The sequence below is a fragment of the Phoca vitulina genome, unplaced genomic scaffold, assembly GCF_004348235.1.
Source record: "Phoca vitulina isolate PV1807 unplaced genomic scaffold, GSC_HSeal_1.0 scaffold16, whole genome shotgun sequence".
Classification (NCBI taxonomy): domain Eukaryota; kingdom Metazoa; phylum Chordata; class Mammalia; order Carnivora; family Phocidae; genus Phoca; species Phoca vitulina.
In genome coordinates, this window is record NW_022589719.1 from 26,889,321 (window position 1) to 26,916,865 (window position 27,545).

General features: G+C 43.3%; 1 protein-coding gene across 4 annotated transcripts; it reads left to right on the plus strand.

The window, feature by feature from the left end:
* The first annotated feature begins 1,985 nt into the window (after positions 1–1,985).
* FAM111A (family with sequence similarity 111 member A) lies at positions 1,986–19,547 on the plus strand. 4 transcript variants are annotated; one of them, XM_032414894.1, is made up of 5 exons: positions 1,986–2,050; positions 12,010–12,039; positions 13,460–13,552; positions 14,302–14,415; positions 15,740–19,547. In XM_032414894.1, exons 4-5 carry the CDS (start codon positions 14,338–14,340, stop codon positions 17,492–17,494), a joined length of 1,833 nt encoding a protein of 610 aa, XP_032270785.1. In that variant the 5' UTR covers positions 1,986–2,050; positions 12,010–12,039; positions 13,460–13,552; positions 14,302–14,337; the 3' UTR covers positions 17,495–19,547. The 4 variants fall into 4 exon arrangements, with proteins under 4 accessions (XP_032270785.1, XP_032270782.1, XP_032270783.1 ...); XM_032414891.1 differs by lacking the exon at positions 1,986–2,050 and adding an exon at positions 8,978–9,410; XM_032414892.1 differs by lacking the exon at positions 1,986–2,050 and adding an exon at positions 8,978–9,410 and having other exon boundaries at positions 13,467–13,552.
* The last annotated feature ends 7,998 nt before the right edge of the window (positions 19,548–27,545 follow it).

Sequence of the window (27,545 nt, forward strand, 5' to 3'; positions counted from 1 at the left end):
ACAAAAGGCCAACTATAACTGTAACCAAGAGGATACCTTTAGACGTGTCCACAAAACTGTGGGCCCTCTTGTCAAATCCTGGGAGCCCAGTACTCCTGCACCACACACATAAGGATTTCAGATCACCTGATCCTGCTGCTGCAATTAAATGTCCACTGAAAAATTTTCACGGGAGCTCCTAATTGGGGAAATCAGATCTTCAAACTTATGTTTTTAAAAAGCATGCAAAGGAAGCCTGCCTATCTCAGTGCCAATCCTAGGAGGCTAAGCATATGCCACTGCTTGAGCTTGCCTGCCACTTGACCTGCCCCCTTGAGCCAAAGATGGGTCCAACCAGATGCCCAGACAAGAGGTGGTTCTAAGTGCTTATAGTAAGATGTGTTTTCCACCGAAATTTTCGGTAAAGCTTATCACTGGGATGTGCAGGAGTCAGACACCTAGACCCTGGGACTTTGCCACGATCAGCACATCTGAACTTGGGATCTGTAGCTCAAGCGTCACCAGCTCTGTGCTGGCATCCCTGAAGCGCTCTCTATGCCACCACGCCCTTCCCTCATTTCTGTATAATAGCACACGGGTGGTAACTCTCTTTTACCTGTCTTTTTCACCTACTAGATTGTAACTTATTTGATGATAAGGACAACGTTACATTGACATTCTTCAATGTATCCCCAGTGCTTAACACTTCTTTAGCACACACATCAAGTTCTAGTAACTCCAAAAAGAGTGAGTACATTTTTTTAAAAGAAGAATTTAGATTTATAGTTCTTAGACACAGGTCAACGAGAGATGAATAAAGGCTATCCTCTAGTATATTCATGGGACTTCTACCCCAACAAATACTTGTCCTGGAACAACACAAATCAGCTAAAGATGAGGCCCCAAGGGTCGGCTCCTCCAGCCCTTCTGTCTTTGCTGCTTGGTCCTCCCAGGCTTTATCCAACCCTGCAAAGGGCAGCCAAGAAGAGAAAATCAGAGGCTGGTCCACACCTCCATGGTAAGATGACTTGCAAATCCACCTTCATAGAACATTGGCTTTGGCCTGGTTTTTTTTGTTTTGTTTTGTTTTGTTTTTTCTTGTTGATTGTGAAGGTCAGTTATATGGTTAAAGTAGTACTAAAAAACCAAACCCTCAAAATGAAATCTGACTAGTGATTCTTCTAGTCAGTCTCATCATGTTGTCCAACCACTTCCCAAACTTACAGCGAGGGAGGAAAGGATACATAAAATAACTGGTAGGCTTCGGGAAACAGAAAGCGGCTTCGATTCACCCCCGGGAAATTACAGTGTGCTTTTGCTGTTGTTGCTGCTATAAAAAGGCCAGGGAAGAAACCCAATGTTGAGGAATTAAACTTCCTAATATGTTATATCTTGATTAACAAAAGAAAAATATATAACAAAATATATTTTAAAATCCCGCCTGCTCTCTCCTTTTCAGGGCCAGAAATACCTGGCGGCTAAGTTAATAAAAAACAAGAATCCCTTTACATGTTTACAATAAATCCAGGGTATCATCAATGATGGAGAAAAGGGCACTTGACTCCCAGCAAGGTGAGGTACATCAATGCTAAACTGAAGAGGCGGCGAGGCAGCCCCAGCAGGCCAAGCCAACCTCAGTTCTGGCACCTTTAGGCCAACAGCTGGATCTAGGAGGAGCACTTGAGAGAGAGCGTCCAGTTCCGCAGCTTCTCAGCTCGCTGCTAACGTCTCCGGCTTGTCAGGCACACAGCGAAGGAAAAGCAGTTTCCTGCCGCAGGGAACAGAGAGTTGGGCAAACCGCCTCCCTCTTGTGCTGCTATTGGGCAGGAAGGATGTCAATCCTCGCCCTGGCTCCGCCCCCTTCCCACCCTCTCTCAGGCTCATCCTCTCGCGCCACCTGCAGGCGGCCGCCCGGACTCGGCTCGCGGTGAAGAAACGCCCTCGCTGGGCGGGGTTCTTAGGGACTTGGCTCTAGCGGCCGGGACTTTGCAAGAAGGGGGCTTCCTGCGCTGAACTCGAACTCCGAGTTTAAGAGCACCGCGGACGCCGCGAGAGGATCCTGGAGGGACAGGTGGGGGCGGCGGGACGAGGGGAGAGCGGGGCGGGGAAGAGCTGAGGTGGGGAAGTGCGGACTTGGGGTGGGGTCACGGAAACCCACGGAGCAATGGAAAGGACGCGGATCCTAGAGCCTGAAGGCGCGGGGCCAGCTTTCTCCTCCGCAAAATGGGGGGATAAAAATGGTGCCCATTTCGCAGAGGGGTTGTGGTGATTTAAAATACGTGGCGTGCGTACCATACCGCCAGGCAGAGTGTGCGGTGCTTGTTAATGAACAATTGACTTTAAGGATCTTCTAAGCAGGAGTCTCTCACCGGGGTAATTTTTTAAAGATGCTCCTTACGGAGCCTCACCCAGGATTTGTTGAACTATAACATATTGGGTTGGCTTCAAGAATCTGCATTTTTATTTTATTTATTTTTTTAAGAGTTTATTTATTTGAGAGAGAGAGAACAAGCGGTGGGGAGGCGCCGAGGGAGAGAGAGAGAAGCAGGCTCTCCTGATAAGCAGGAAGCCTGATTCCGGGCTCGATCCCAGGACCCTGGGATCATGACCTGAGCTGAAGGCAGACGCTTAACCCACTAAGCCATCCAGGCGCCCCAAGAATCTGCATTTTTAAAAGACTGCCCTAAATATTTCTTATGGACACTAAAGTTGGGGAATCACTCATCTGTGATTTGCAAATGAAGGAACTGAGAGGTGCCCAAAGTCTCTCTGCAGAGTCCTAAAAGACTGTAAGGCTCTAAGACTAAAATCCTCCCGTACATCTTTCTTTCCCTCCAACTGGTTCCGTGGCGCCTAGCAAATTTACCGGGTTCCTAATCTGTGAAATGTAGACAAAGTCACACCCACTGCCAAAGCAGTGAATGTGAGGATTAAATAAGACTCAGGTGTGTCAAGCACAACCCCAACGGGCGACAAGTGCTGAATGAAGGTTCCCACCCTACCCCATCCAGTTTTCGGAGGTGCAGAGGCCGGTCCCCACCAGGAAGCTCTTAAGTCAAACAGCCTGCCTTGGAAGTGCGAGTCTCAGGAAGGGGGACTGGGGAAGGTGGTTAGGGACCGGCCATCCATGGTGCTCAGTCCCGCTCAGCCAGGTCAGGAGCTGCTGGTGCACCAGGAATGACCCGCGGCGGGTTTCTGCGTCGCTCTGTAGGAGGAAGGACAGAGGGCACTCCAGCCGGAGCCCCCTGCGCTGACCCAAGGCCTAGGAGCTCTGGCCTCTGGCCACGACTGCGCGAGGCGCGGAGGATACCGCTCTTCCCGGAGAGAGGATGAGCACCGCACTCAGGCAGCCTCCTCCTTGGAGTCTCTGCAATCAGGGCGGTGCAGGCACCCTCTAAGCAGTCTAAGCAGAGCCCCCCCCCCCCCCATGACGGCGTTACCTTGTCTTTCGCCCTCCAGATCTTGGGCGGATCTGGAGTCTTATGATCTGGCTCTGAATTTAGGAATCCAGGTCGCTCAACAGTTTTGACCTCAAACTGAAATGAACATCACCTCGTCCTGCTGGTGGAAGAGTAATTTGGTACATCCTTTTGTATTAGTAATATTCCCCCAAACCTAGAAATCATGTGCAACTTTTGACCTAGTGCACAGTCTTGTAGACAAGTATGCACCAAACAGAGTAATATGATAGTCATAAAAGAAGTAACAGTGACAGCACCTATCATTTAGGGACTATTTGTGCCTGGTATATTTGGACACTCATTCCATACGGCCTCACTGAAGCCTCCCCACATTATGACTAGTACTAGCAGGAGCTGTTCTTTACCCGGGGATGGCAGAAGCCAAAGAAAGGCGAACAGAAAGAACAAACAGTGGCACCCAAGGCCAAGCTCAGCTAGTTTTCGGTCTGTGCACATTCCACTGTCTAAAGCCAATCAGGTGGCTAAGCCTGACATTAATGAGGTGGGAGGAACTGCAGAGTCACCGGGCAAAAGGTGTATATGCAGGGAAGGGTGAAGATTTGAGAACAATTTCTCACATTCATCATCTGGTTCTTCCAGTTCTCCAGACTTTCCAAAATCAGAGAAACAGAATTAGGGTTTCCCTAATTCCCAGAAAATCAAAATAAATGTTTTCTAAGGCAAAATTACATAAAGCTTTACAAAACTTTAAATAGCAAACATGTATAGTGTGTCCTGGAAAAGTACTGTGCGTAGAACTAGATTGTATTAAACTGCTCTGGATCCATGAATGTGAGCATTCATTCATTCAACTCTGTATCCCTAATATCCAGTACATTATCTGGAAGCAGGAACCAACGTGTTTTAAAAGAATGAAACCATGTTGGAAATTCCATTATGTGTGTACCATTTCCTCCTTCCTAAGGGCAGGACTCTCCTCAACATTTACACTTTACAACTCTTGTAAATTATAACTGCACATTTATGTGTTGAAGAAAGGATTGCATAAATGAAAAAAATGTGTAGGAAGAAGTGAGCTGCTGTGCCTTCCGCCGTTAAATATTAAAGGCAACCATAGAACTCTTTCAATAGAAAGAGTTTAGCCTTAGTTTCAGATGGGAGTTCAAATCCTGACAGGAATGTTTCTGGGCAAATACTTGCTAAACCTTTGATCTGTGAATCAGGGCAGATGACCACACCTTCCCCACAGGGTTATTGAGAGTATTAAATGAAGCAGGCAGGACGCCTGGGTGGCTCAGTCGGTTAAGTGACTGCCTTCGGCTCAGGTCATGATCCTGGAGTCCTGGGATTGAGTCCCACATCGAGTCCCACATCGGGCTCCCGGCTCAGCGGGGGGCCTGCTTCTCCCTCTGACCCTCTCCCCTCTCATGCTGTTTCTCACTCTCTGTCAAATAAATAAATAAGATCTTAAAAAAAAAATGAAGCAGGCATATGCATGTGTCAAGCAGAGAGAAGGAGCTCAGAGCAGTCCCCCAGCAGATCTTATTTGCCTGTGTACCCTCTTGACTCCTTCCACCTGCAGATATAAGTGTTAGCCCATCTGTGAAAGCAAACAGCCTGGCTGGCCTTTGCCAAGGAATCCCATGCCCCTCTCTCCATTTATAAATTACCAATAAAAGTAATTACAATATAATGTTATACACCACCACCAATTTATTTTAAGAGTTGTTGATATGTTTCCCATAAGAAAATTAGTCATAGAATATGTGAGTGATTTATTAAAGTTAGTGTTTATAGACCACAGTGTCATATAAACCTTTCTTGGTTTCTGAAACGGGTATTTATTTACAGTGCTTTCAGTAATTAAGAATGAGTTATAGAAGAACCATGAGAGACGATGGACTCTGAAAAACAAACTGAGGGTTCTAGAGGGGAGGGGGGTGGGAGGATGGGTTAGCCTGGTGATGGGTATTGAGGAGGGCATGTTCTGCATGGAGCACTGGGTGTTATGCACAAACAATGAATCATGGAACACTATATCTAAAACTAATGATGTAATGTATGGGGATTAACATAACAATAAAAAATTTTAAAAAAAAATCCAAAAAAAAAAATTGTGAATGTTACATTTAAAAAACATGAAAAAAAAAAAAGAATGAGTTATAACAGGCAACCAAAAAAGAAGTTTGTATCAAGTATGATGAACCTGGAATTTTTATTTACTTTTTTGGGTTTTGTTTGTTTTTTTACAGAGGAAGCATGGCTTTTAAGATAAATTCTGAAGTAAAATTGGAAAACAAGGCATCTTCATGTATGATATAAGCTTTTCCTGCAAGAAGGCCTTGCAAAAAAATTAACAGCAACAACTGCGGGGGCGCCCCGACTCTTGGTTTCTGCTCAGGTCATGATCTCAGGGTTGTTAAGTCAAGCTCTTCATCAGGCTCAGTGCTGGGCTTGGAGCCTGCTTAAGATTCTGTCTCTCTGTCTCCCTCTGCCCTTCCCCCAGGACCTCTTGCACTCTCTCTCTAAAAAAAAAAACAAAGAAACAAAACAAAACAAAACAACAACAACAACAAAACCCTGCAGATGAGGTTGTACTTTCACATGTTTTATGTAATGTATTATAGGCACATTATCTAATTAAGATTTTCTAGCAAGGATTTTACATTCAGGAGTCACAGTAAACATTCTCCAAATAGACCAGTTACCACAGCATAATTATACCCATGCATATAATTTTTGATATCTGTTTCCCATAAGAAAATTAGTCATAGAATATATGAGTGATTTATTGAAGTTAGTGTTTATAGACCACAGTGTCTTATAAACCTATGAAAAGCCTATTTTTATGTTTTCCAAAATGTCACAGAGTAGTGTAAACTTTGAATATAATAACAGGGCGAATTTCTGTAGCAGAATAACAAACACAGGAATTATTTATAAAAATGCTACTGTATTAAGTCCATTTGCTCATAACTGTTTAACAACATAAAAGCTAAAAAAAAAACAAAACCATAAAAGCAATAGGCAAGAAATAAAATGGAGAATATGCATAGGAAGAAAACTCATTCCATACTGTTACCTTTATATTCGACCTTGCATGTAAAAATTAATCTCTTCCCATCACGGAAAAAAACACCCCCTCCTGCTTCGCCTCCCCCCCCCCCAACAACTTACTGGCTGCAAATTAAGTATGGAAGAAAACACTTTTAGGGGCTAATGATGGGAAAGAGTTGTTCTCTTAGACCTAATCTAGGAATGAAGAAATAGCCTGTTTGATTAAGCCTTTACAAGGAATGCATCTACTTTTTTAGGAGTTCCCTGGTAATTATAAGAACTCTGGTCTTTAGCAGACAAAAGAAAACAAGAGGAAGATTTCATAAATAAGTTTAATGGTCAAATTGCTTTTAAAAACTTTTTGGTTTCTAGTCTTGAGAATGTGAATTTTATTTGGTTTAGCTCTCACTAGCTCTATATTGTAACTTTGTAATTACAACTTCATTTTGTCTGAAATTTGGAGAAAGAAATAATAGAAGATGTAGGGGTTATGAAGGAAAAAGTGTGACAGTAATCTTTCATCCAAAAAAGTTTATTTTCCTATGTCCTTAAGGCAAAACATATTTTATTGTGAATATATTTAAGGTTTAGGAAATATTTGTTATTTTATGTCCTTTCCCCAAGAAGCCAACACATAACTTACGAAGCCAGAAATGTTTTAAAAATAAGGGTTATTAGGGGCACCTGGGTGGCTCAGTCGTTAAGTGTCTGCCTTTGGCTCAGGTCATGATCCCAGGGTCCTGGGATCAAGCCCCGCATCGGGCTCCCTGCTCTGCGGGAAGCCTGCTTCTCCCTCTCCCACTCCCGCTGCTTGTGTTCCCTTTCTCGCTGTGTCTCTCTCTGTCAAATAAATAAATAAAAATCTTAAAAAAAAAATAAGGGTTATTAGAATTATACAAAATTATAGAAAGATTTAAGAAAAAAGTGACAGATACCTTGCTACATAGTAGGTGGAGTTGCACAGATGTCTCATAGATTAGAACAGATTTTATTTTAACTTTTCACTATCTTCTTGTGCACTAATATTTCATAGAGACAAAATGTTGAATTCTTAACATCCATGTTTGGGAAGTGTTGTTAAGCCTACTGTCTTCTAAGTCACTATTTTGTTTATACATTGAAATGTACAAAAGACAAAAAAAAAAAAGGAAGGAGGGAAGGAAAAAAAAGAGGGGAAGGAAAGAGAAAAAGACACAGAAAATGCTTCACATTGGCATAAATACATTCTCAGTGGACCAGACATTTAGATGTACTCTTCATTATAGGTCTTCTTACTCCATGGTATCTGCACAGGCTGCGGCTTCAACAATACCAAAAAGGGACAACTTCACTCTTCTTCAGAGTTGAGATCGTTTCTTAATTTACAGATAATATCTCAAAAGTCTATCAAATGCTAACAAGTCAGCTGGAGTAATGGACCAGGAGGTTGCTGGTCAATGTTGGATAATCACCAGGATAGCTCTCCAAAACCAGATAGCTCAGATGTTGGGCAGTTTCAACCCCAGTATTTTTACCACCTCTTGCTTGTCATTGAAATTTTTACTGCTTCAGAATCTACAATGCAAAAAAAAAAAAAAAGAATCAGCCAAAGTTAAGTCTTTGGCGATCATTGCATGCACTACTCTCAGGAGCATAGAAACTTCTAATAATTCAGAGAATGATAGTGAGTGGTGAAATTTTCATACAATTTGGGTTTTCTGTTTGTTTTTTGCCTTATTAAAGTTTACTCTTTCCAAACCCCAGAGAACCCACAGAAGAGGAGGCAGTAATTGTAGTTACTTTGGGAGTGCTGTATGCACATTAAGTCCGGTTCCCCCCAAATTATCACATATATTGTAGTTACCAACACACTTTTCAACCCTGTCACTCTACACACATCATATATTCCTCTGTCAATTGCAGAAAACGTGTCACGGTTGTAACTGTGGCTCCTTTTCAAATCGAATGCGTGCACAGAATCGAATGCGTGCACATCTGCTGTTGACGCAGATCCTTCAACAGCAGGCTGTCTGCAAGCCCTATCCTACTGGAGTTGTCAGCTCTGAGATTCTTATTCCTGGAGTCCCTACCGTTTTCTTCATCAGGATTGTAAACGTCTGCCTGTATTGGTGGACGTTTGGAGAATCGATTCATGACAAGGTCCTTCACCCCACCTCCATTCTCGGCTTCCGCTTCTTCCTGATTGTCATAGTCATGGAACCTGTCCCATCCGCTGGGAACGCCGGAGTCGCCCAAGTCCCCTCCTCCCCACCCACCCGCGGCGCCTCCAGCGCGCTGGAGCTGGTGACACGCTGCAGACGCCTGGCTAGTGCCTCTGCCCTCGCCTTCAACATGATCTGCAGGAGGGGACAGCCTGGTATCCGGAAGCCACGTTTCCACCCACCCACTTCCGCGGCGGGTTCCTGCGCGCAGGCCAGGAGCGGCCTCAGTGCCTCGTGTCCTGTGTCCCGCCTCTCGCTCCACCCCCCTCCCCCGGGACTGTCTCGGGGATTCAGGACTAGGGGAAGGAGGGAGATGAAGCAGGCAGTGATGGCAGTGAGCAGCACAGTGAGGCAGGTCCTGCTCGCGGGGACTGCGAATGCTTAGGGAGGGAGAGTGCGCGGACTGCCGCAGCCCCGATTCCTGCCTGGGATTGTATGCACCTTGCAGCGCGTGGGTCCAAGCTCCGCCTTTCCCGCGCTGTACTTGGCGGCTAGGGCGCGACCAATCGGCTTCCGCAGCAGGAGAGCAGCCATCCAATGAGAGCAAAGCGACTCAGGATCTCTCCGGCCTTCGGTCAGATGCACAGACAGCTTCCCCAGAAGGCGGACTTCCTGGCTGGAGGCAAAGGTGCCCCCAAAGTCGCGAGTGAAGGCGAGTGAAGGCGAGTGAAGGCGAGTGAAGGCGAGTGAAGGCGAGTGAAGGCGAGTGAAGGCGAGTGAAGGCTAGGTCCGGGGCGAACTATTCTCTTCGGTGAGTTACCCCTTTGGTTCTGGAGCTGACTTAAGAGTTTAGAGAAAATTTATTGATTGACAGGGTCACGAAGGAGAAAAACCTCAGGCTGGGGAGAGGGGGCAGAAAAACCCCATACACCGGGATACTGTTGTTTCCTGAAAGGTCTGAGGTCTGTCCCTGGAAACTTAGAGTAAAATGAAAGCATGTGTATCTCTTTTGCAGTGCCCAAGGGGAGAGCAGGTTCTAATTTTAAAAACTGATGTGTCTTTGAAGACCCAGCGTTAACTTTATTAAAATGTTTCCTAAGAAGATCAGCCTCTCTGTGTCTGAATTCTGTGTATAGCAAACAAATCATGTCAAATGTGTTTTCCTGAGTGAGCTTCTTCCCAAGATAAAATACTCAGTACTCTAAGTGACAAATGGTGACTATGTTCTCAAGCATGTTCATCATTAAGAGTACTGAAGCCATCTACATTCACATAGCTTGCTAACTACATTAATACTTTAATAGGACTTATCTTCTCTTTTCATCAACATGAATTTACTATACCAGGAAACTTCTGCCCAGGGACATGAAAGTTGCAAATATCTTTATTGTTTACTCCAGTAACTTCCTCAAAGACCCCAGCACTCTTTAGTTGAAAACATCAAAGTACAGTTTCCATCCCAAACCTTCTTGAAAATCCTTGCCTGTCATCCACCAATCCTAAACTGTCACCCAATGCTTACCCTATCCTAACTAATCCCCCACATTAAAGACCCGACTTAAACCAGACTTCGATATCTCAGTAAAGAGCCCAAACTTGCTCTCCCCTTTCTGAGACACTACCAAAGTTCTGTTCCCCGTAACCTCAAGAAGCAGTGGGCTTAGCTTTGTTTTATCAACAGGCGGTTGGCTCTGTTGAGACTTCTGGGAGCCAGCATTTGACCTCGGAGGCCTCACAACACCTAGTCAGTTTCTGCTGCTGTGTGCCTCTGAGATCCCTTGAACTTTCTCTCCGGTTCTCTCTGAGCTCAAAGGTGGGAAAAGTGGATCTTGTGTGATGAGGTTCAGCTCCAGCTTCTTTTTGTTGCGTTCCCCCAAGGGCTGAGTTTATTTTGCCCTTGGGAGTAAAGAAACCTTTTAAGGAATCCTTTTGATTATCTGACCAAAACTTTAAAAGGTCTAGATTTGACGAAAATCCGCCTTCTTAGCAATACAACAATTGGTCTCTGCCCGTGTCAGCTGTGGCTGTCCTTGTGTGACGGCAGAGAAGAGGCCTAGACTCCCATGTCTGTTTCTCAAACCGGCCGTGGGGACGAAAGACGTTGGGAAGATTTTGTTTCAGGCTGGAGGGACAGAGACAGACACGCTAATATTTATTCTGGAGACCCCCGACAGCCAGGCCGGCTTCCCGGGTGTCCAAAGAAGCGAAGACCCAGAGGTGGCGGCGGGGAGAGGCGCGTGGATTTGGAGGCTGAGGCTGTTAGAAGCCGGGCAGATCAGAAAGTGGAAGGAACCCAGCAGCCCCCCGAGCAGCGGATCGCAACCGGCGGGACGCCTCGAACCACAGCCCCCGCCTCCCGCCCGCTCGGCCCGCTCGGCCCGCTGAGCTAGGGGGGCGCGCCTCCCAGGCCAGCTTCCGGCGAGGGCGCGGAGGCCCTGGCTGCCTCCCATAAGCACCGGCCTCGGCTGGGCGCTGGATTCAAGCCCCGGGTGCTGACGGCCGGCGAGGGGTGGGCGAGCGCGCGTGAGCCTGCGGGGCTGGGGCGGAGGGCTGGGGTCTGCTGGCCGGGGCGGGACAGCGCCGCCCACCCGCGGGGCCCGGAGGACCCAGCTTTTATTTCCGTGGCGGCTGCTCGTCACGTCGTGTACTGGGGGGAGCGGGGCGGCGGCCTTGCGGGAGGCCTAGGTCGGCTGAGACCCGATCCCTCTCCTACAGTCTGGCTCAGCTCTGCGCACTTGCTCCAGAGAGGAGGGGAAGGAGCGGGACAGAGGAGGGGGAGGCGAGGGAGGAAGGAAGGGGAGGAGTGGGAGAGGAAGAGGCGGGGAGGAGCTAGAAGGAGGAGAAGCAGAGAGAGCTTGGGGAGGTAGAGGAAGAAGGGAAGAGAGAGATGAGTTGGGGGGGAGGAATTCCAAGGGAGAGCCTCTGGGTGGGCAGGAAATGGACCAAGGACCGGCTGTATATCTTTATCTCCTTACTGGAGGACTTCAGGCAAGCCCTTTAGGTCAGCAGAGCCTTCTCCAACTCCAAGAGTGGGCTGGAGTAGGATACCTAGCTAAGGACACTTCACATTTACTATTACATGGTTCACGCTGGATACTGGAAATGATGTTGGCGGGGGGAATGTTGGGGTGTTTTCTTAATCTCTTGCCCCTTTCCACTGTGAATGCTCAAGTTCATCCCAGTGTAGTGCAAAATTCACATTTCCTTCTGTCCACTTCATATTCCTTTTTTGGTCCATATGTGATAATCACTCCTAAATCTCCTAGGTTCTATCTCAGTCCCTAAGTTTGGGTCATCATCAACGGACACACTGAAACCCCAGATTCTCTTAATTGTTGGACAGTTAAGTTCTTGCCTTCAAGGATCTTCCAGCACAGCCCAGTGATAGGTATCTGTTTTTGTTTCCCCAGGTTCTCTGCTGTCTAAAAAGTATCCCTGTGGTAAGTATATTGATATTGATAATAGTAACAGTGGCAATATTTACTGTGCATCCTGTTATGAGCCAGGCACTGTTCTAAAGGTTTTTCATGCATTCTATTTCTCAGTCTTCACAAGGGAATCAGATTCCACCACTCCTCCCATCTTAGAGCTGTGGACAAGGAGATAGCAGTTAATTAACATGCCCAAGGTCAGGCAGCCAGTAAAAGGTAATCTGATATTGGAACCCAGGTGGTCTTACAAAAACTCCCTTTACTGCAGCACCTTCAGATTCTTTACCTCACTTAGAGTCATTGCCTCATTTTACAAACAGGAGAGTTCGGCTCAGAGATGCTAGAGTTTCCTGGGTAGCTCATTACCGGTAAAGAATGAAGCCACTGCTCCTGCTCCATAGTGAAATGGTTCGGAGAATAGTCATAGTCTTTAGAGAACTTGAACTTGACAAGAAACAGATGCGCTAGAGCGTAAGTTAACCACACGATAAAGCAGCCGGGGAGGTGAACGTTCTGCAGACAACTTCTCTGTTCTCTTTAATAAATCAGGGCCTTTTCTAGAATGAAAGAGACATAATAATTAAAGACAACTTGTGCACCTCAATTGGCTCTTCGTCCAAATAAAATAGTATTGTGATTATGCAAGAAAAAGTTCTTAATTTGTAGAGCTGGAAAGAGACAATTAGGGATAAAATGTCACGATGTATCTAAGTGTAAAATAATCTAGGAAAATAAAAAGATGATGCAAATTTATCAAAAAAAAAAACAGTCATTAACTCTATGTGATAGGCATATGGAAATTCATTATCCCATTCTCTTTTTTTTGTTGTTGTTCCTATTTGAAAATGTTCATAATCAAAAGTATACTCTCTGGAGCTTTGTGACCTTGAGTAAATAGTTTAATCTCTCTGGATGCTCAAGTTTTTTATTAGTAAAATGGAACTAATAATACCTATCACACAGAGTTGGAAGAATTAAATGAGGTAATTTATAAAAAAGCACTTAGGATAGGTCATAGCATCTCATGTGCATACTCCATTCATTCATTGGATCTTTACAAATGTGTCTTTTTTTTTTTTAAGATTTTATTTATTTATTTGACAGAGAGAGAGAAAAAGAGAGAGGGCACAAGCAAGGGGAACAGGAAAGGGAGAAGCAGACTCCCTGCTGAGCAGGGAGCCTGATGTGGGACTTGATCCCAGGACCCTGAGATCATGACCGACCTGAGCCGAAGGCAGGCTCTTAACCGACTGAGCCACCCAGGCGCCCCACAAATGTGTCTTTATTGAGAACTCGCCACATGCCAGGCATCGTGGCACATGCTGGGATACTGAACACAGAGAGCTGCTGCCCTCTATGGCTTTTGTTCTATTTATTGCTAATGAGGATTTCAGTGTTTTATTTACGTTGTTCATTCTCTTCTGGGGAGACGTCAGAGGAAAGATAGAAGGAAAAATATCCCTTCAAACAAACAAACAAAAAAAAACCAAGGAGCAACTAAACTTCCTGACTATCTTCCCAGGTAAACTCTCATTTCAAGATTATTTTTTTTAAAAGATTTTATTTATTTATTTGACAGAGAGAGAGACAGCGAGAGAGGGAACACAAGCAGAGGGAGTGGGAGAGGGAGAAGCAGGCTTCCCACTGAGCATGGAGCCCGATGTGGGGCTCGATCCCAGGACCCTGGGATCATGACCTGAGCCGAAGGCAGACGCCCAACGACTGAGCCACCCAGGTGCCCTCATTCCAAGATTATTTTGTCTTTATGGTTCTTTTCCCATCCATCCCCTGTAATTACACCATCCCTGTGCCACCTCCACCTTAAATGCGGGCCAGATTTTAACATCCCTGTAACTAGAACACACTTTTGAATTCTCATACTACAAACCCTTCTGCATTTGAATTCCATCTCTGCCACGTGGCTCTGGCCTTGAGGGTCACCTACCTTCTCTGAGTTATATTTTCTTCATTTGCAAAAAGCAAATATACCAGCTTCGCATAGTTTCTAGGGGAATTGGCAATTGGAGAAAATTTCGGTAAAGTATTTAGTATAGTACTGACAGGCACGGGCTCCCTCCATAAAAGGGAGCTTTTATCATCAAGGTGATTGTAGTTGTTGGATAAGCTCTCTACTTGCTAAGTTAACATCTCTGAAGAGAGGGATGCTAGAGGCAAAGGGGAAGGGTGGGGTATGGGGTCCCATCAGTGTTATCCTCTACAATTAACATAGCTATGAAAATGCCACTCTAACTTGAACCTTTTTGAAATTAGTGTTTCGGCTAACTGTCCATTCATCTTCAAACCATCATGAGCCCTAAGAAGCGCAGGTCACAGATCGCGTTCGATGAGAAGAGTAATATGAAAATTGAGCACTATTTCTCTCAGGTATGTTTGTAAATACTATTTATGGAATATGCCAATATGAGACATAGCTCTCCTTGGCCCTGGGTGTCATAGTGCTTTCTGCCAAGAAATTACCTTCTTGTAGGTTGAGGATATTGTTAAAATCTTTCTCATCCATTTTATTCTACTTTTTAGTTTTAATACAGTTTTAATACAAATCTTGGCCACATCAAAAGAGCCTTCAGTAAAAAGCTATTGTAACACTTCCTGAACAACAACAACAACAAATCTACTATAATGTATTACAGTCAACTATAGAATAAAAAAATTAATACTATTTCATGGCATGAAAATATATACTATTCCAAATATGGCTAATCTGTTTGATCACAGTAATAACCTACATTTGTGCCATGCTTTCTAGTTTATGAAACAAATTCTAAAATAATCATCCTTATCATAACCTTATCAGGCAGGGAGGGAGGATTTTATTATCCTCAATTTATTTATGCAGAGAGAGAAATGACTTCTTGCTTGAGACAGACTTGTCTCAGACGAGGGAAGACTTGCACTTTTATTTACTGACATTAAGTCAGGGCTTTTTCTAATAAAGGGGCTCTGTTATCATATCAAGCCCTCACATTCTTTCCTGAGTCTGAAATGCTCCTTGCATTTATCAAGAAGAAGGCTGAGAATTTTGAGAATTTGAGGATGCAACGTAAAAGCTTTCATTTGTTTTCTTTTTTCTGGTTGTAACTAGAATATCCAAGTATCTAGGGAAGGCAAGAAAAGCCTAGTTATGCTTCTCTTTGTCCTACTTCGTGACAAAGCCAGCTAATAACCATGTGCTACCTGGTTCCCTTATTTGAAAATGTCTGTATCTGCTCTAGAATCTTCTGAATAGTTGGAAATCCATTACAGTGTTCCAACAAGGATGTTTCTGACAACACTGGGCTGAAGAGATGCTCTTTGAGAGTTTGTTATATTGTGCCCAGAGTAAACTTATATTACCTTATGTTCCTTTTTTTTTTTTTGATCCAGAATATTAACACCATCACAAAGAAGGGAAACAAAAGTTAATCTGTTAATGTGCCGGTCATCATGCTGGGTATTGTCACCCGTGACGGTACACTGAATCTTTACAACCAGCCTGCCTTGTTATTTCCATGGCCAGCAAGTGATCTTGCCACTATATGAACTTGTATCTGTCCACACCAATGCCATGATGAATGTGACTTGGGAAAAATTCTCATTCAGGCATAGAAATCAAATGCTCTTAATTTTTCAGGGAATTTCTGCTATTTGATGAATCCTCCTTGTGTAAGGTTGTATTCAGGGTTTTAAAGCATTTAACATTTATTTTTAGGTCAATAAAAACCAAGAGAATAATTCCAGTATTCCTCAAATGAAGATGGGCTCTAAAAAAGGTCCAAAAGATATAACTAACACCAAGGCTCAAGGACCCAAAGACCAGACCATGCCCCCAAACAAGACAATTTACGTCACCTTGGCTGTGAACCACAGGAAACACGTGCTCACACATAGTGAAGGGGAGAGCTTATACGCCGCACTCAACACTCTAGAGGCTGTCAAGAAGGAACTAAAAACTCAGCAGGGCAAAGAAATGCTGGTGCTTGGCACGGAAGGAATTGAAGGCTACATCAATCTTGGAATGCCCCTCAGTTGCTTTCCTGAAAGCTGCCACGTGCTAATCGCATTTGCCCAGAGTAGAAGTAGGCAGAAAGAAGGGAGCCAGGTATGTGGCCGGCATGACAAGGTGTCCCCTGACTGTGTCAAATTTTATATTCATGCAATTGGGAAGAGAAAGAAGAGGATAGTTAAGCGCAGGCATCTTCACAAAGAAGGGTGCAAACTCTGCGTCTACGCTTTCAAAGGAGAAACCATCAGGGACGCTGTGTGCAAGGACGGAAGGTTTCTCTCCTTTCTGGAGAAGGAGGACTGGAGACTCATCAAAAACCTGGACTCCATTCTAGAAAGCGCACAGACTGTTGACAACCTGGAAGGCGAGCTCTTTGAGGTGGAAGTTGAGAAAAGCACGGGCCCTGGAGCCGGAGCTGCTCAGAATTTGGAGTCAGAGGAAAGAAACACCTGTGTGTTGAGAGAAGAAATTGTAGCTCAGTACCCCAGTTTGAAGAGAGAAAGTGAAAAAATCAGAGACAACTTCAAGAAGAAATTGGGAAATAAAAACAACAAAGCTTCGTTATTTAAATTGCATGAAGTAAAGTTTGGGAAACTGACAAAAAACTCTACCCCGGTAAAAATGCACAAACTTCTTTCTCATCTCAGTGACTCAGTTGGGTACCTGTCATGGGACAACAATGGAAATAGGGGTTCTGCCACCTGCTTTGTTTTTAATAGGCTGTTCATTTTAACTTGTCGGCACATAGTAAATGACATTGTGGGAAAAGGAATAGACCCAAGTAAGTGGGCAGACATAATTGGTCAGTGCGTAAGGGTGACGTTTAGTTATGAAGGGCCCCCCGAGAAAGAAGAGAACTGCTTTTTCGTTGAGCCTTGGTTTAAGGTATCTGATGCAACTCTCGATTATGCCATTCTGCAACTGAAGGCAAATGGACAACAGGTACCTTTGGGACTCTATCACAGAATTGCCCCTGCACCACTTAGTGGGCTGATATACATCATTGGCCACCCGTATGGAGAGGCAAAGTCTAGTGATGCTTGCACTGTGATCCCTCTGGAGCAGCGAGTAGGGAAATTTCAGGAACATCCTCAGGCTAGAGAGGGAGAGGGTAGCTGTGATGATATGCAGTATATCCATATGTACACTCAAAGAAGCTTCCAGGACATCGCTCATGATCCTGATGTGATTACCTATGACACCTCTTTTTACTTCGGGGCTTCTGGCTCCCCAGTGTTCGATGCAAAAGGTTCCTTGGTAGCCATGCATACGGCTGGCTTTGCTTATATGTACCAAGTTGGGTTATCTCATGTCGTTGAGTTTGGGTGTACTATGGAATCCATCCTCCTTCATATGAAGCAAAACCATGGACGGTGGTTTACAGAAGAATGTATAAATCAGTCAAATGCAGAAGACTGTATAAATCAGCAGGATGTGGAAATGGTGAGTGATGAGGATTGAGGATGGTGAGAATTCAGTTTATTTCCTCGCTTCAGTGGAGTTGTTATTCCATAGGCAATGGTGATCATTTCCTAAATTCCCAAAATGGTTACTTCTGTTATGAAAAATTACTGTTATAGAGCACTTCCTATGCACCACTTCTCTAAACACATGAAGACTATAATCCTAACAAGTGGGCTGTTAACCTGTTTTTAAAGTCGAGCAATGGGAAGAATGATGGGATTGTGACACTTAACACTGGTGTCACCGTTGTGTGTGTGTTTTCCCTATCTTCTGTGTCTTCCCCTAAGTTCAAGTGCTTGAAGGCAGGATCTAACACTTGTTCATCTCTTTATCTGCGGTGTCTGGAAGATGGAAAGCAAGTGCTTAGAAAATGTGTGGGTCAACCAGTAGCACAATTTAGGGCTGCAGTTAATCTTAATTGAGGAACTAAATGCTTGGTTAGAAATAATCTCACACAAAATCTTTAGAATTTCCCAAATCTTCATATTACTAAAACCCAGGATATATGTGTTCTGAAATTCAGAGGGTAATACCACTCTTCCTATATTTATCAGGCTATTAGGGCAAAGAGAATGTCTTAAAGATCATATCACTGTGATCTTAATGCCCTTAGTTTTTACCTTTTTCGTTCTAGGATCGCAAGCAGCATAGCGCATTACATTTAGTTGTATGTCTCCTTAGGCTTCTCTTGCCTGTTCTCAGACTTTGACTAGTGACCTTGACAGTTAAGAAGAGTACTGGTCAGGTATTTTGTGGGATGTCCTTCTGTTGGAATTTGTCTGATGATTAGACTGGGGTTGTGGGGTTTGGAGACTGGAGGGGCAAAGTGCCTTTTCACCACATCATATCAAGGGTACATATCCCTTTGACGTATCCTCATTGGTGTGTTGTTTGTTTCCTGGTTTTTTTGAGCACTTTCTTATGTTGTGCTCCTACAAGATGCCCCAGGCTCCGCTTGTATATTTCCTGCCCCAGCCCTAGAATCAGCCATTTCTCCAAGGAGCCATGGTTACTTTTCATGGAGAACAGTATTAGAAACCAAGATCTGGGCACTAGGTATGCTTGTTGCTATTGGGTGTTATTTCTTTTATGCTCACTCAGCAGCTGGAGAAAAGAAATATGTGTGTATATATTAACTTAGGTACAGTCATCCTTCCCAGCTTATTCTTGATTTTGTTTTCTGGGCCTTCAGTTTGCTGTGGTCAGATGATCTTCCTTCTGACTTATTGCCAGGTCAGTGGTAGCCTAATGCTGGGTCACAGCGCCTATGTCATCCAGCTCACTTCATCCCATCAGGTGGGCAATTTACCGCCTCACATCATCATAACAAGAAGGATGAGTGCAGTACAATAAGGTATTTTGAGAGAGGGAGAGAGTTCTATCTTATTATTAGGTATTGCTAATCTCTCACTGTGCCTCATTTAAACATTAAACCTCTTCATAAGTATGTGTATAGAGGAAAAAACAGAGTATATATAGGTTTCAGGCATCCCCTAGGGGTCTTGGAACGTATACCCCGCAGATAAGGGGGAGGGCCACTGCATATACATATATCTACAAACATTCCTACGTGTAACTGTCTGGATGTATAATTAAGTTGAACCCGTTTTTCCTGATGTCTCCCACTGTAGTCCAGTCCCACATGGGTCATTTTCGCCTCCTCCCTTGCTCATCTGTGAACTCCCAGTCCAACAGTGAGAAACTTGGCTCCGACCATCCCCCACCCCCTTAATTGTTTAATTCGGTATTCATGCAAGGCGGCGTCAGAATTGTTCACCTGTACTGGGACGGGAAATAACATGGCCAGCTACGGGGGGGTGTGTGTGTACCATCTCTTTTGCCTCTAGTCTTACAGACTCACTCCCAAAGGGACTGGGGTCAGTACTTGTCGTTCCATGCCCTTCAGTGAGGTGTTTTGTACATTTGCAGTGCAGTTAGTTTCTCTTGTCACAGTCTCCACTCTTTCCTTTCACCTCTCAACCTAAGTGATATTTAAAATTTGCATATATTGGGACACCTGGGTGGCTCAGTCGGCTAAGCAACCAACTCTTGATTTTGGAGCAGGTCGTGGTCTCAGGGTCTCGGGATCGAGCCCTGCATCACGCTTCACGCTTAGTGCAGAGTCTGCTTGAGGATTCTCTCCTTCTCCCTCTGCCCCTCCCCCTGCTCATGCTGTCTGTCTCTAAAAATAAATAAATGAATAAATCTTTTTAAATTTGCATATATCAAGGTTCACTGTCCATGCTATGAGTTCTGTGGGTCTTAACAAGTGCAATAATGTCAGATCTCTACCATTACAATATTGTACAGAATTGCTTCACCAGCCTCAAAGTCCCCTGTGCTTCACCTGCTTCTCCCTCCCTCTCCCCTGCACCCCTGGGGACCACGGATCCATTTTACTGTCTTTATAGTTTTGCCTTTTTCCAGAATATTACCGGAGTGGAATCGTACAGTATGGAGCCTTTTCAGCTTGACTTCTTTCACTTAGCAATATTCAACGAAGGTTGCTCTGCATCTTTTTGTGGCTTGAGAGCTCATTGATTTTTGCCACTGAATAATATTCTCTTGTATGGATTTACCACAGTTTGTACATTCATTTACCTTTTGGAAGATATCTTAGTTGCTTCAGTGTTTGGTGATTATGAATAAAGCTGCTGTAAGCATTTGCGTACAAATGTTTGTGTGAACCTAAGTTCTCAACTCAATTGGGTAAATACCTCAGGGTGTGATTACTGGACTGTCTGGTAAGATTGTGTTTAACTCTGTAAGGATCTGCCAAACTATCTTCCAGCGTGGCCCTACCATTTTGCCTTTCCAGCAGCAGTGAATGCGAGTTCCCTTTGCCTCACATCCTCACTAGCATTTTGTGGTGTCAGGTTTTTTTTTGTTTTGTTTTGTTTTTGGGGGGGGGGGATTGTAGGCCTACTAATAGTGTTGGAATGCCTGGTATTCTGTAGGGGATTATGGGATTTATTCATGAAATTTGGGCTGTCTTGGCTGTGTACATACTTACAGTATGAGTCTGGAGTCTGTCAGGAGAATAAAGCCACTGAATTATCTTTATAGGACTTTCGGCTCTGACCTTCTGAAAGTGAGAGAAGAGACCAGAAACCTGGGGAAATATTAACTAGGACTCTTTTATGGGAAGAAATAATATTGATATTTAGGTAAATGTTAGAGGTTGTAGGGGCTTGAACTGTGTTTTCCAAAAAGATATGTCCAAGTCCTAACCACTAGTACCTGTGAATATGGATGTGACTTTTTTTGGAAATAGTGTCTGCAGATGTTGAGTTAAGTTGAGGATCTCTAGGTGAGACAGTCCTGGATTTAGGGTGGGCCCTAAATCCAATGACTGGGGTCCTTACCAGGGAAAGGAGAGAGAGGTTTAACACATCCTAGAAAGAAAGCTTTTGGGGAGGGGGGGCAGGGAGAAGAAGAAAAGGAAGATGTGCAGATCTGAAAAGCCCTGGATGGGACAGTAGGGGTGATGGTCCAAAGGAAGGAGGAAAAAGAAGACCACCGAGTGAGCAGATCAGTTTCCCTCCAGGCTGTAGCCCATTGCAGAGCCAGTGTCTCCTTTGGATTCACCTCTCCCTGACGTCTCATTCAGCAAGAACCATTTTGTCACTTGTTTACCAAGCCTCCAGTTCTCTCCAGTCCCTTCCTGGCCTCCACCAAACCTCTGGACTCTGTCCACGGTGCTCACTGCAACTACGTTGGGACAACTAAAACATTAAAAGTTCATTTGGTCGACCCCAATCCACCACCAGCTACTCAAAACCAAAAATAAAAGCATGTAGTGACTTTCCTCTCCCTCCTCACCCCTGTTGCCCTCCTTCCTCTCTACCAAAACCTCAGCTGCTTTTGGAGAAAGACAATTAGAGATGAAGCTGAGATCACCCTGTCCCCAAGGGGGACCAAAGGCCATATACACTTGTGTAAATACAGGAGGGAGGACCCAAACTTACAGCCAAATCTCCAAACACAGAATGTCCGAAGAAGAAGGGAAAATCCCAGTTTTGGTTAAGGACGGAAAGGCCGCTGGGGCGCTGAGAGAGGCCATTTCCTGGTACAACGTCGCCACCTGCTGGATGCAGCAACTAGCGCACCCCTTCTAAACAGAGGCCGCCCTTGACCTGTTGCTAAGCCCTGTTGAAACTGACCTCCGGACCTGAGGAGGTCTCTTCCACCTGGCATGTCCCTTCTAGGGCAGTTCGACTCGGACTCACTTACGACAAACGAAGGATCCAAAGGCCTTGGTAGTCAAATACAAACGGTATGTACATTCAGGAGCTCAGCCAGCCTGGCTCTGGCATCATTCTTGCATTTTACATGAAGAGGTGGCAATTGCTTTATCACCTGCATCAACACCTGGATTTTGTTGTTTTCCTCCAGGGAGGGAGATTCCCTGTCTTCTGATAGAATACAATCAGATCACCTTCATTCAGTCAGGGAAAAAACTGACTTGAGACTGAGTCACAGACAGCTCTGTCGACCTGTGGTCTGCTCCATTTCCAGAAGTTAGTCCCAACTGAGAGCTAGGGATGTTTCCTATTGCCATGTCCCTTTTCAAATCCTGAGGTCGTTTTTATCTCGTCAACACTATATAAGCCTTTAGAGAACTCCGCCCCCACTTTTCATTGCCTTAAGCAGGGGAGGGCATGAATATAAATTAGTGCAATCCTTAAGGATCTGAAGAATATAGGAAAAGTGGTCTCTGTCATATATGCATATAATTTATTAGTTGACCCCTGCAGAAAACCAGTAAGTCTGAAGAGCAGCCATTGACTTCCGCAGAGTCAAACCAAGTGGTAGGCCAGTGTGCCACATTGTGATATCACAGTGTGGTATTTTTGCCAGAGCAAATTAGCACTGCCCCAGGTACACCGTATGTGGCCATTGACCGGATTAATGTGTTCTTTTCTGTCACTTTCAGAAAAGAGGATCACAGGCAGCTCAGTGGAACAGATGATAGTATATATTTTTTTAGTTTTGCCCAAGACTATATTAACACTTTCTTCTTTTGATACAATACAGATAGAAAAAGTCTGGACTATTTGTACTTCCTGCAGACCATCACATCAATCCACTCTGTCAATGACATCATGCTAATCAGGCCAGATGAGCAAGAAGTAGCCAGTACATCAGAGGTCATGGTAGACACACATTTCAAATGATAGGAGATCGACTCTATGAAGAATCAGCAGCGCACTAAATCAGGGATGTGCCAGGACATCTCATCCAAAGCAAGAGATAAATTACTGAATCTTATGTACCTCACTATGAAGGAGGTACACTGCCTCTTTGGTTTCTGAAGGTAGCGTATTCCACGCCTGCGCATACCGCTTTAGCCCATTTACAAGGGTGACAGAATAGGCTGCTGGCTCTACATGAAGCTCAGGTTAGAAAAAGTTTCTGCAGACCTTGGCTATGGTGAAAAAGCAGAAACAGTGCTGTTACTTGGATGGTGCCGCCTAGCTGAGCCTATGATATTACAAATGTCAGGTGAGGGCAGAGATACCATGTGGAGTTCATGGCGAACCTAAGTGGGAGAATCACAGTACAGACTCCTGGGGTTTTGCAGCAAGATCATGTCGTTTGCAGTGGAGAATTGTATGCCTTTTGCATAGCGACTCCTGGTGTGCTACTGGGCCCTGTTAAAGGTGGAACACCTGATCTTGAGACATCAAGTGACCACGCATCCAGAATTGTCCATTATGTGGTGAGTTCCTTCAGATTTCCCAAGTCATAATGTCAGGTGTGGCCAAAAGCTGTCTCTTGTAAGATGAAAGTGGTACACCCGGGACGTATGAGCAGGACAAAAGATCACAAGCGAGTTGCATGGGCAATGTGGAGAGCATCTCTACAAAAACAGCCACATCCCAGTTCCAGGAACCTGTGAATATGTTAAATTCCATGGCAAAGGGCAAATGTGGGGCATCTCTAACTGGCCATGTTAGCTTCCGAGCTCCCTGTTGGCCAAAACTGTGACAGGGCAGAAGTTCAGGAGGTCACAAAGACCCCACCTTTAGGTTCAGTAGTTTTATAAGAGATCCATAGAAGTCAGAAAACTGTTATGTTCATGGTTATGGTGTATTACAGTGAAAAAACACAGGTTAAAATCAGCAGAAGAGTGAGATTTATTCGAGGCACGCAAGGCTGGTTCAACCTGAAAAAATTAATTGATTATTGATGTAATGACATCAGCAGGGTAAAGAAGAAAAATGATATGATCATACCAATAGATTCAAAAAAGCATTTGAGAAATTCCAATGCCCATTTATAAAATCTCTCAGCAAACTAGGAATAGTGAGGAACTCCCTCAGGTTGATAAAGAACATCTACAAAAACCTACAGCTAACATAATTCATGGTGAGAAACTTGATGCTTCCCTGCTAAGATCAGAAATAAGGCAAGGATGTCTGCTCTCACCTCTTCAGCATCATACAGAAAGTCCTACCTAATGCAATTTGACAAGAAAAAGATACAAAAGTGATACTAATTGGGAAAAAAGAAATAGAATTATCTTTATTCACAGATGACATGATTGTCTATATACTATGTATAAAATCCCAAAGAATCATCAACAACAAAATCTCCTGGAGCTAATAAGCAATGATAACAAGGTTGCAAGACACACAGTTACTATATGGAAGTCAGTTGCTTTCTTATATGTCAGCAATGAACAATTGAAATTTGAAATTTAAAACATAATACAGATTACTAATGAACTAGAGAATTCTACCAAACTTCTAAAGAAGAATTAATATCAATACTATACAATCTTTTCCAGAAAGTAAAAGAGGGTAGAATGCTTCATTTTATACAGCTGGTATTATCCTGATATCAAAACCATACAAAGATAGTAGAGAGAGAGAGAGAGAGAACTACAAACCAATATCTTCCATAATTTTATACCCCCAAAGCCTCAAAATATTAACAGTTAGAATCCAGCAATATATTAAAAGCATTACTTACCATGACTAAGTGGAGTTTATTTCAAGGATATAAATCTGGTTCAATATTTGAAAACCAATTAATGCAATCTACCATATTAACAGACTAAGGAAGAAAAATCACATGAACCTGTCAATCGATGCAGAAAAAAGATCTGATAAAACTCAATAAATATTTGTGACAAAAAACTCTCAGAAAAATAGGAATAGAGGAGAACTTGATAAAGAACATTTGAAATAAACAACTACTGGGGCACCTGGGTGGCTCAGTTGGTTAAGCAAGGGATTCATGCTTGATTTTGGCTCAGTTTGTGATATTATGGTCGTGAGATCGAGCCCCCCCTTGGGCTCCGCACTGGGCATGGAGTCTGCCTAAGAGTCTCTCTCTCCCTCTGCCCCTTCCACCTCCCTCTGCCCCTTCCACCTCCCTCTCTTGAAAAAAAAAAGGAAACAAACAAACAAACAAGTACAACTGATATCATATTTAACAATGAAAGACTAAATGCTATCTACCTACGATCAGGAACAAGGCGCAAGAATGCCCATTCTCACCACCATATTCAACATAGCACTGGAAATTCTAAGAATTATAATATGGTAAGAAAGGGAAACAAAAAGCATAAAGATCAGAAAGGAAGAAATAAAACAGTCTCATTTTCAGACAATGTGGAAAATTCCAAGGAATCTGCAAAAAAACTCGTAGACCTACACTTGGACTCATGAAAAGTCACAAGATACCAGGTAAACATACAAAAATCCATTGTATTTCTACATAGTAACAAACATGTGGACAATAAAATGAAAAATACAATGCCACTTACATGCACTCCTCCCCAAAACAAAATACTTGGGCGTAAGTTTAACAAAACACGTACTGCACATGTGTGCTGAAAGCTACAAAACACTAACAAAACAAATCAAAGATCTAACTAGAGAAGCATATTGTGTTCCTGGGTTTGACGACTCAGCATAGTGAAATGATGTCAGTTCTCCCCAGATTGATACACGGTTTCAGGTGAAATTCCTTAAAAAATCCCAGCACATATTTTTGCACATATAGACAAGATTATTCTAATATTTATATGGAAATCAAAAGAACTGGAATAACTAAAACAATTTTGAAAGGGAAGAATGAAGTGGGAGGAACCAGTCTACTTAATTTAAAACAAGACATCATACAGCTTATTCATCAACACTATGGCACTTGTGGAAAGACAAACAGACACACCTATGGAACAGAACAGAGAAATCAGAAACAGAGCCACATAAATATGCCCAACTGATTTTTGAGAAAGATAGAAAAGCAATTCAAAGAAGGGAGGATAGCCTTTTCAACAAATGGTGCTGAAACAATTCAACATCCATAGGCAAAAAAAAAAAGGAAGGAAGGAAGGGAGGAAGGGAGGGAAGAAGAAAGGGAAGAAAGGAAGGGATGAGAAAGGAGGAAGGGAGGAAGGAAGGAAGAGGGAAAAAATAAGAAATTCAAGCTAAACTTCATTTTCATACAAAAATTAACTCAAAATGGATCATAGATTTTAAACACGAATTGTAAAACTATAAAAATTTCCAGGAGAGGGGCGCCTGGGTGGCTCAGTTGGTTAAGTGACTGCCTTTGGCTCAGGTCATGATCCTGGAGTCCCAGGATCAAGTCCTGCATTAGGCTCCGAGCTCAGCAGGGAGTCTGCTTCTCCTTCTGACTCTCTCCCCTCTCATCCTGTCTCTCCCTCTCTCAAATAAATAAATAAAATCTTAAAAAAAAAAAACCTTCCAGGAGAAAATACTCAAATCCTAGGACTAGCCAAAAAATTCCTAGAATTGACATAGAAAATAGAAACCATAGAAGGAAAGTTTGGTAAGTTGGACTTCATCAAAATTAAAAATGTTTGCTTTGTGAAAGACCCCACAAAAAGGGTGGAAAGGCAAGCTACAGATTGAGAGAAAATATTTACAAACCACATATCCACCAGAGGGTTATTAACTAGATACACAAAGAACTCTCAAGTTTCAACACTAACAAAAATTAGTGGCAAAAGACATGAAAAAACATTTCATTAAAAAGGATATATAGATGCCAAAAAAAACTAAGCATATGACTTTGCAATTGTACTCCTGAGCATTTTATCACAAAGAAATGGAAACTTTATGTTCATGCAAAAACTGGTATATGAATGTTCATAGCAGCTTTATTCATAATAGCCCAAACTAGAAACAACTGTATGTCTGTAGTGGGTGAGCAATATGGTACATTTGTTTTATGGAATACTATTTAGCAATAAAAAGGAACAAACCCTTGATATACACAACAATCTGGATGAATCTTTAGAGAATTATGCTGAGTGGGACAAACTAGTCCCCAAAGTTTACGTAGTCTGTGATTCCATTTACATAACATTCCTGAAATGACAAAATTATAGATTTGGTAATATATTAGTGATTGCTAGGGCTTAAGGACAGCATGGTAGGGGGAAGATTGGTTGTAGTTATAAAAGGGCCACATAGTGGAGCCTTGTGGTAATAGAAATGTGTATTGTATACACTTGTTTACCAAGTATATATTTTGTATACATTGTGTAATATATGATACAATGATATTGTATCAATAAGGGAGCAGAATTATAACTATTCTGTATCTTGACTGTGTCGATATTAGTAGTGATATGGTATAATACTTTTTTTAAAGATATTATTTTTAAGTAATCTCTATACCCAACGTGGGGCTCAAACTTAAAACCCTGAGATCAAGTCAAACACTCTACCGACTGAGTCAGCCAGGCATCACGTGTACGATACTTTTTTAAGTATAGGTTTGTAATATGTTACCGTTGGGTAATATGAGGGAAAAAGGTACATGGGAGCTGTCTGAATTCTTACAACTACCTGTGAATCTACAATTATTTAAAAATAAAAAACTTAAAGAGAAGGCAATGCAACTTCTGTCTGGCTCTTTCTGTTGGGTCATACTCATTTGGAACCCAACCTCTATGCTATGAAGAAGCCAATCGGCAACATAGGCCATGTGTAGGTGGTTGGCGGATAGCTGTAGCTGGATTCCCAGATGACAGCCAGCATCCGGCACTAGATGTGAATGAGCA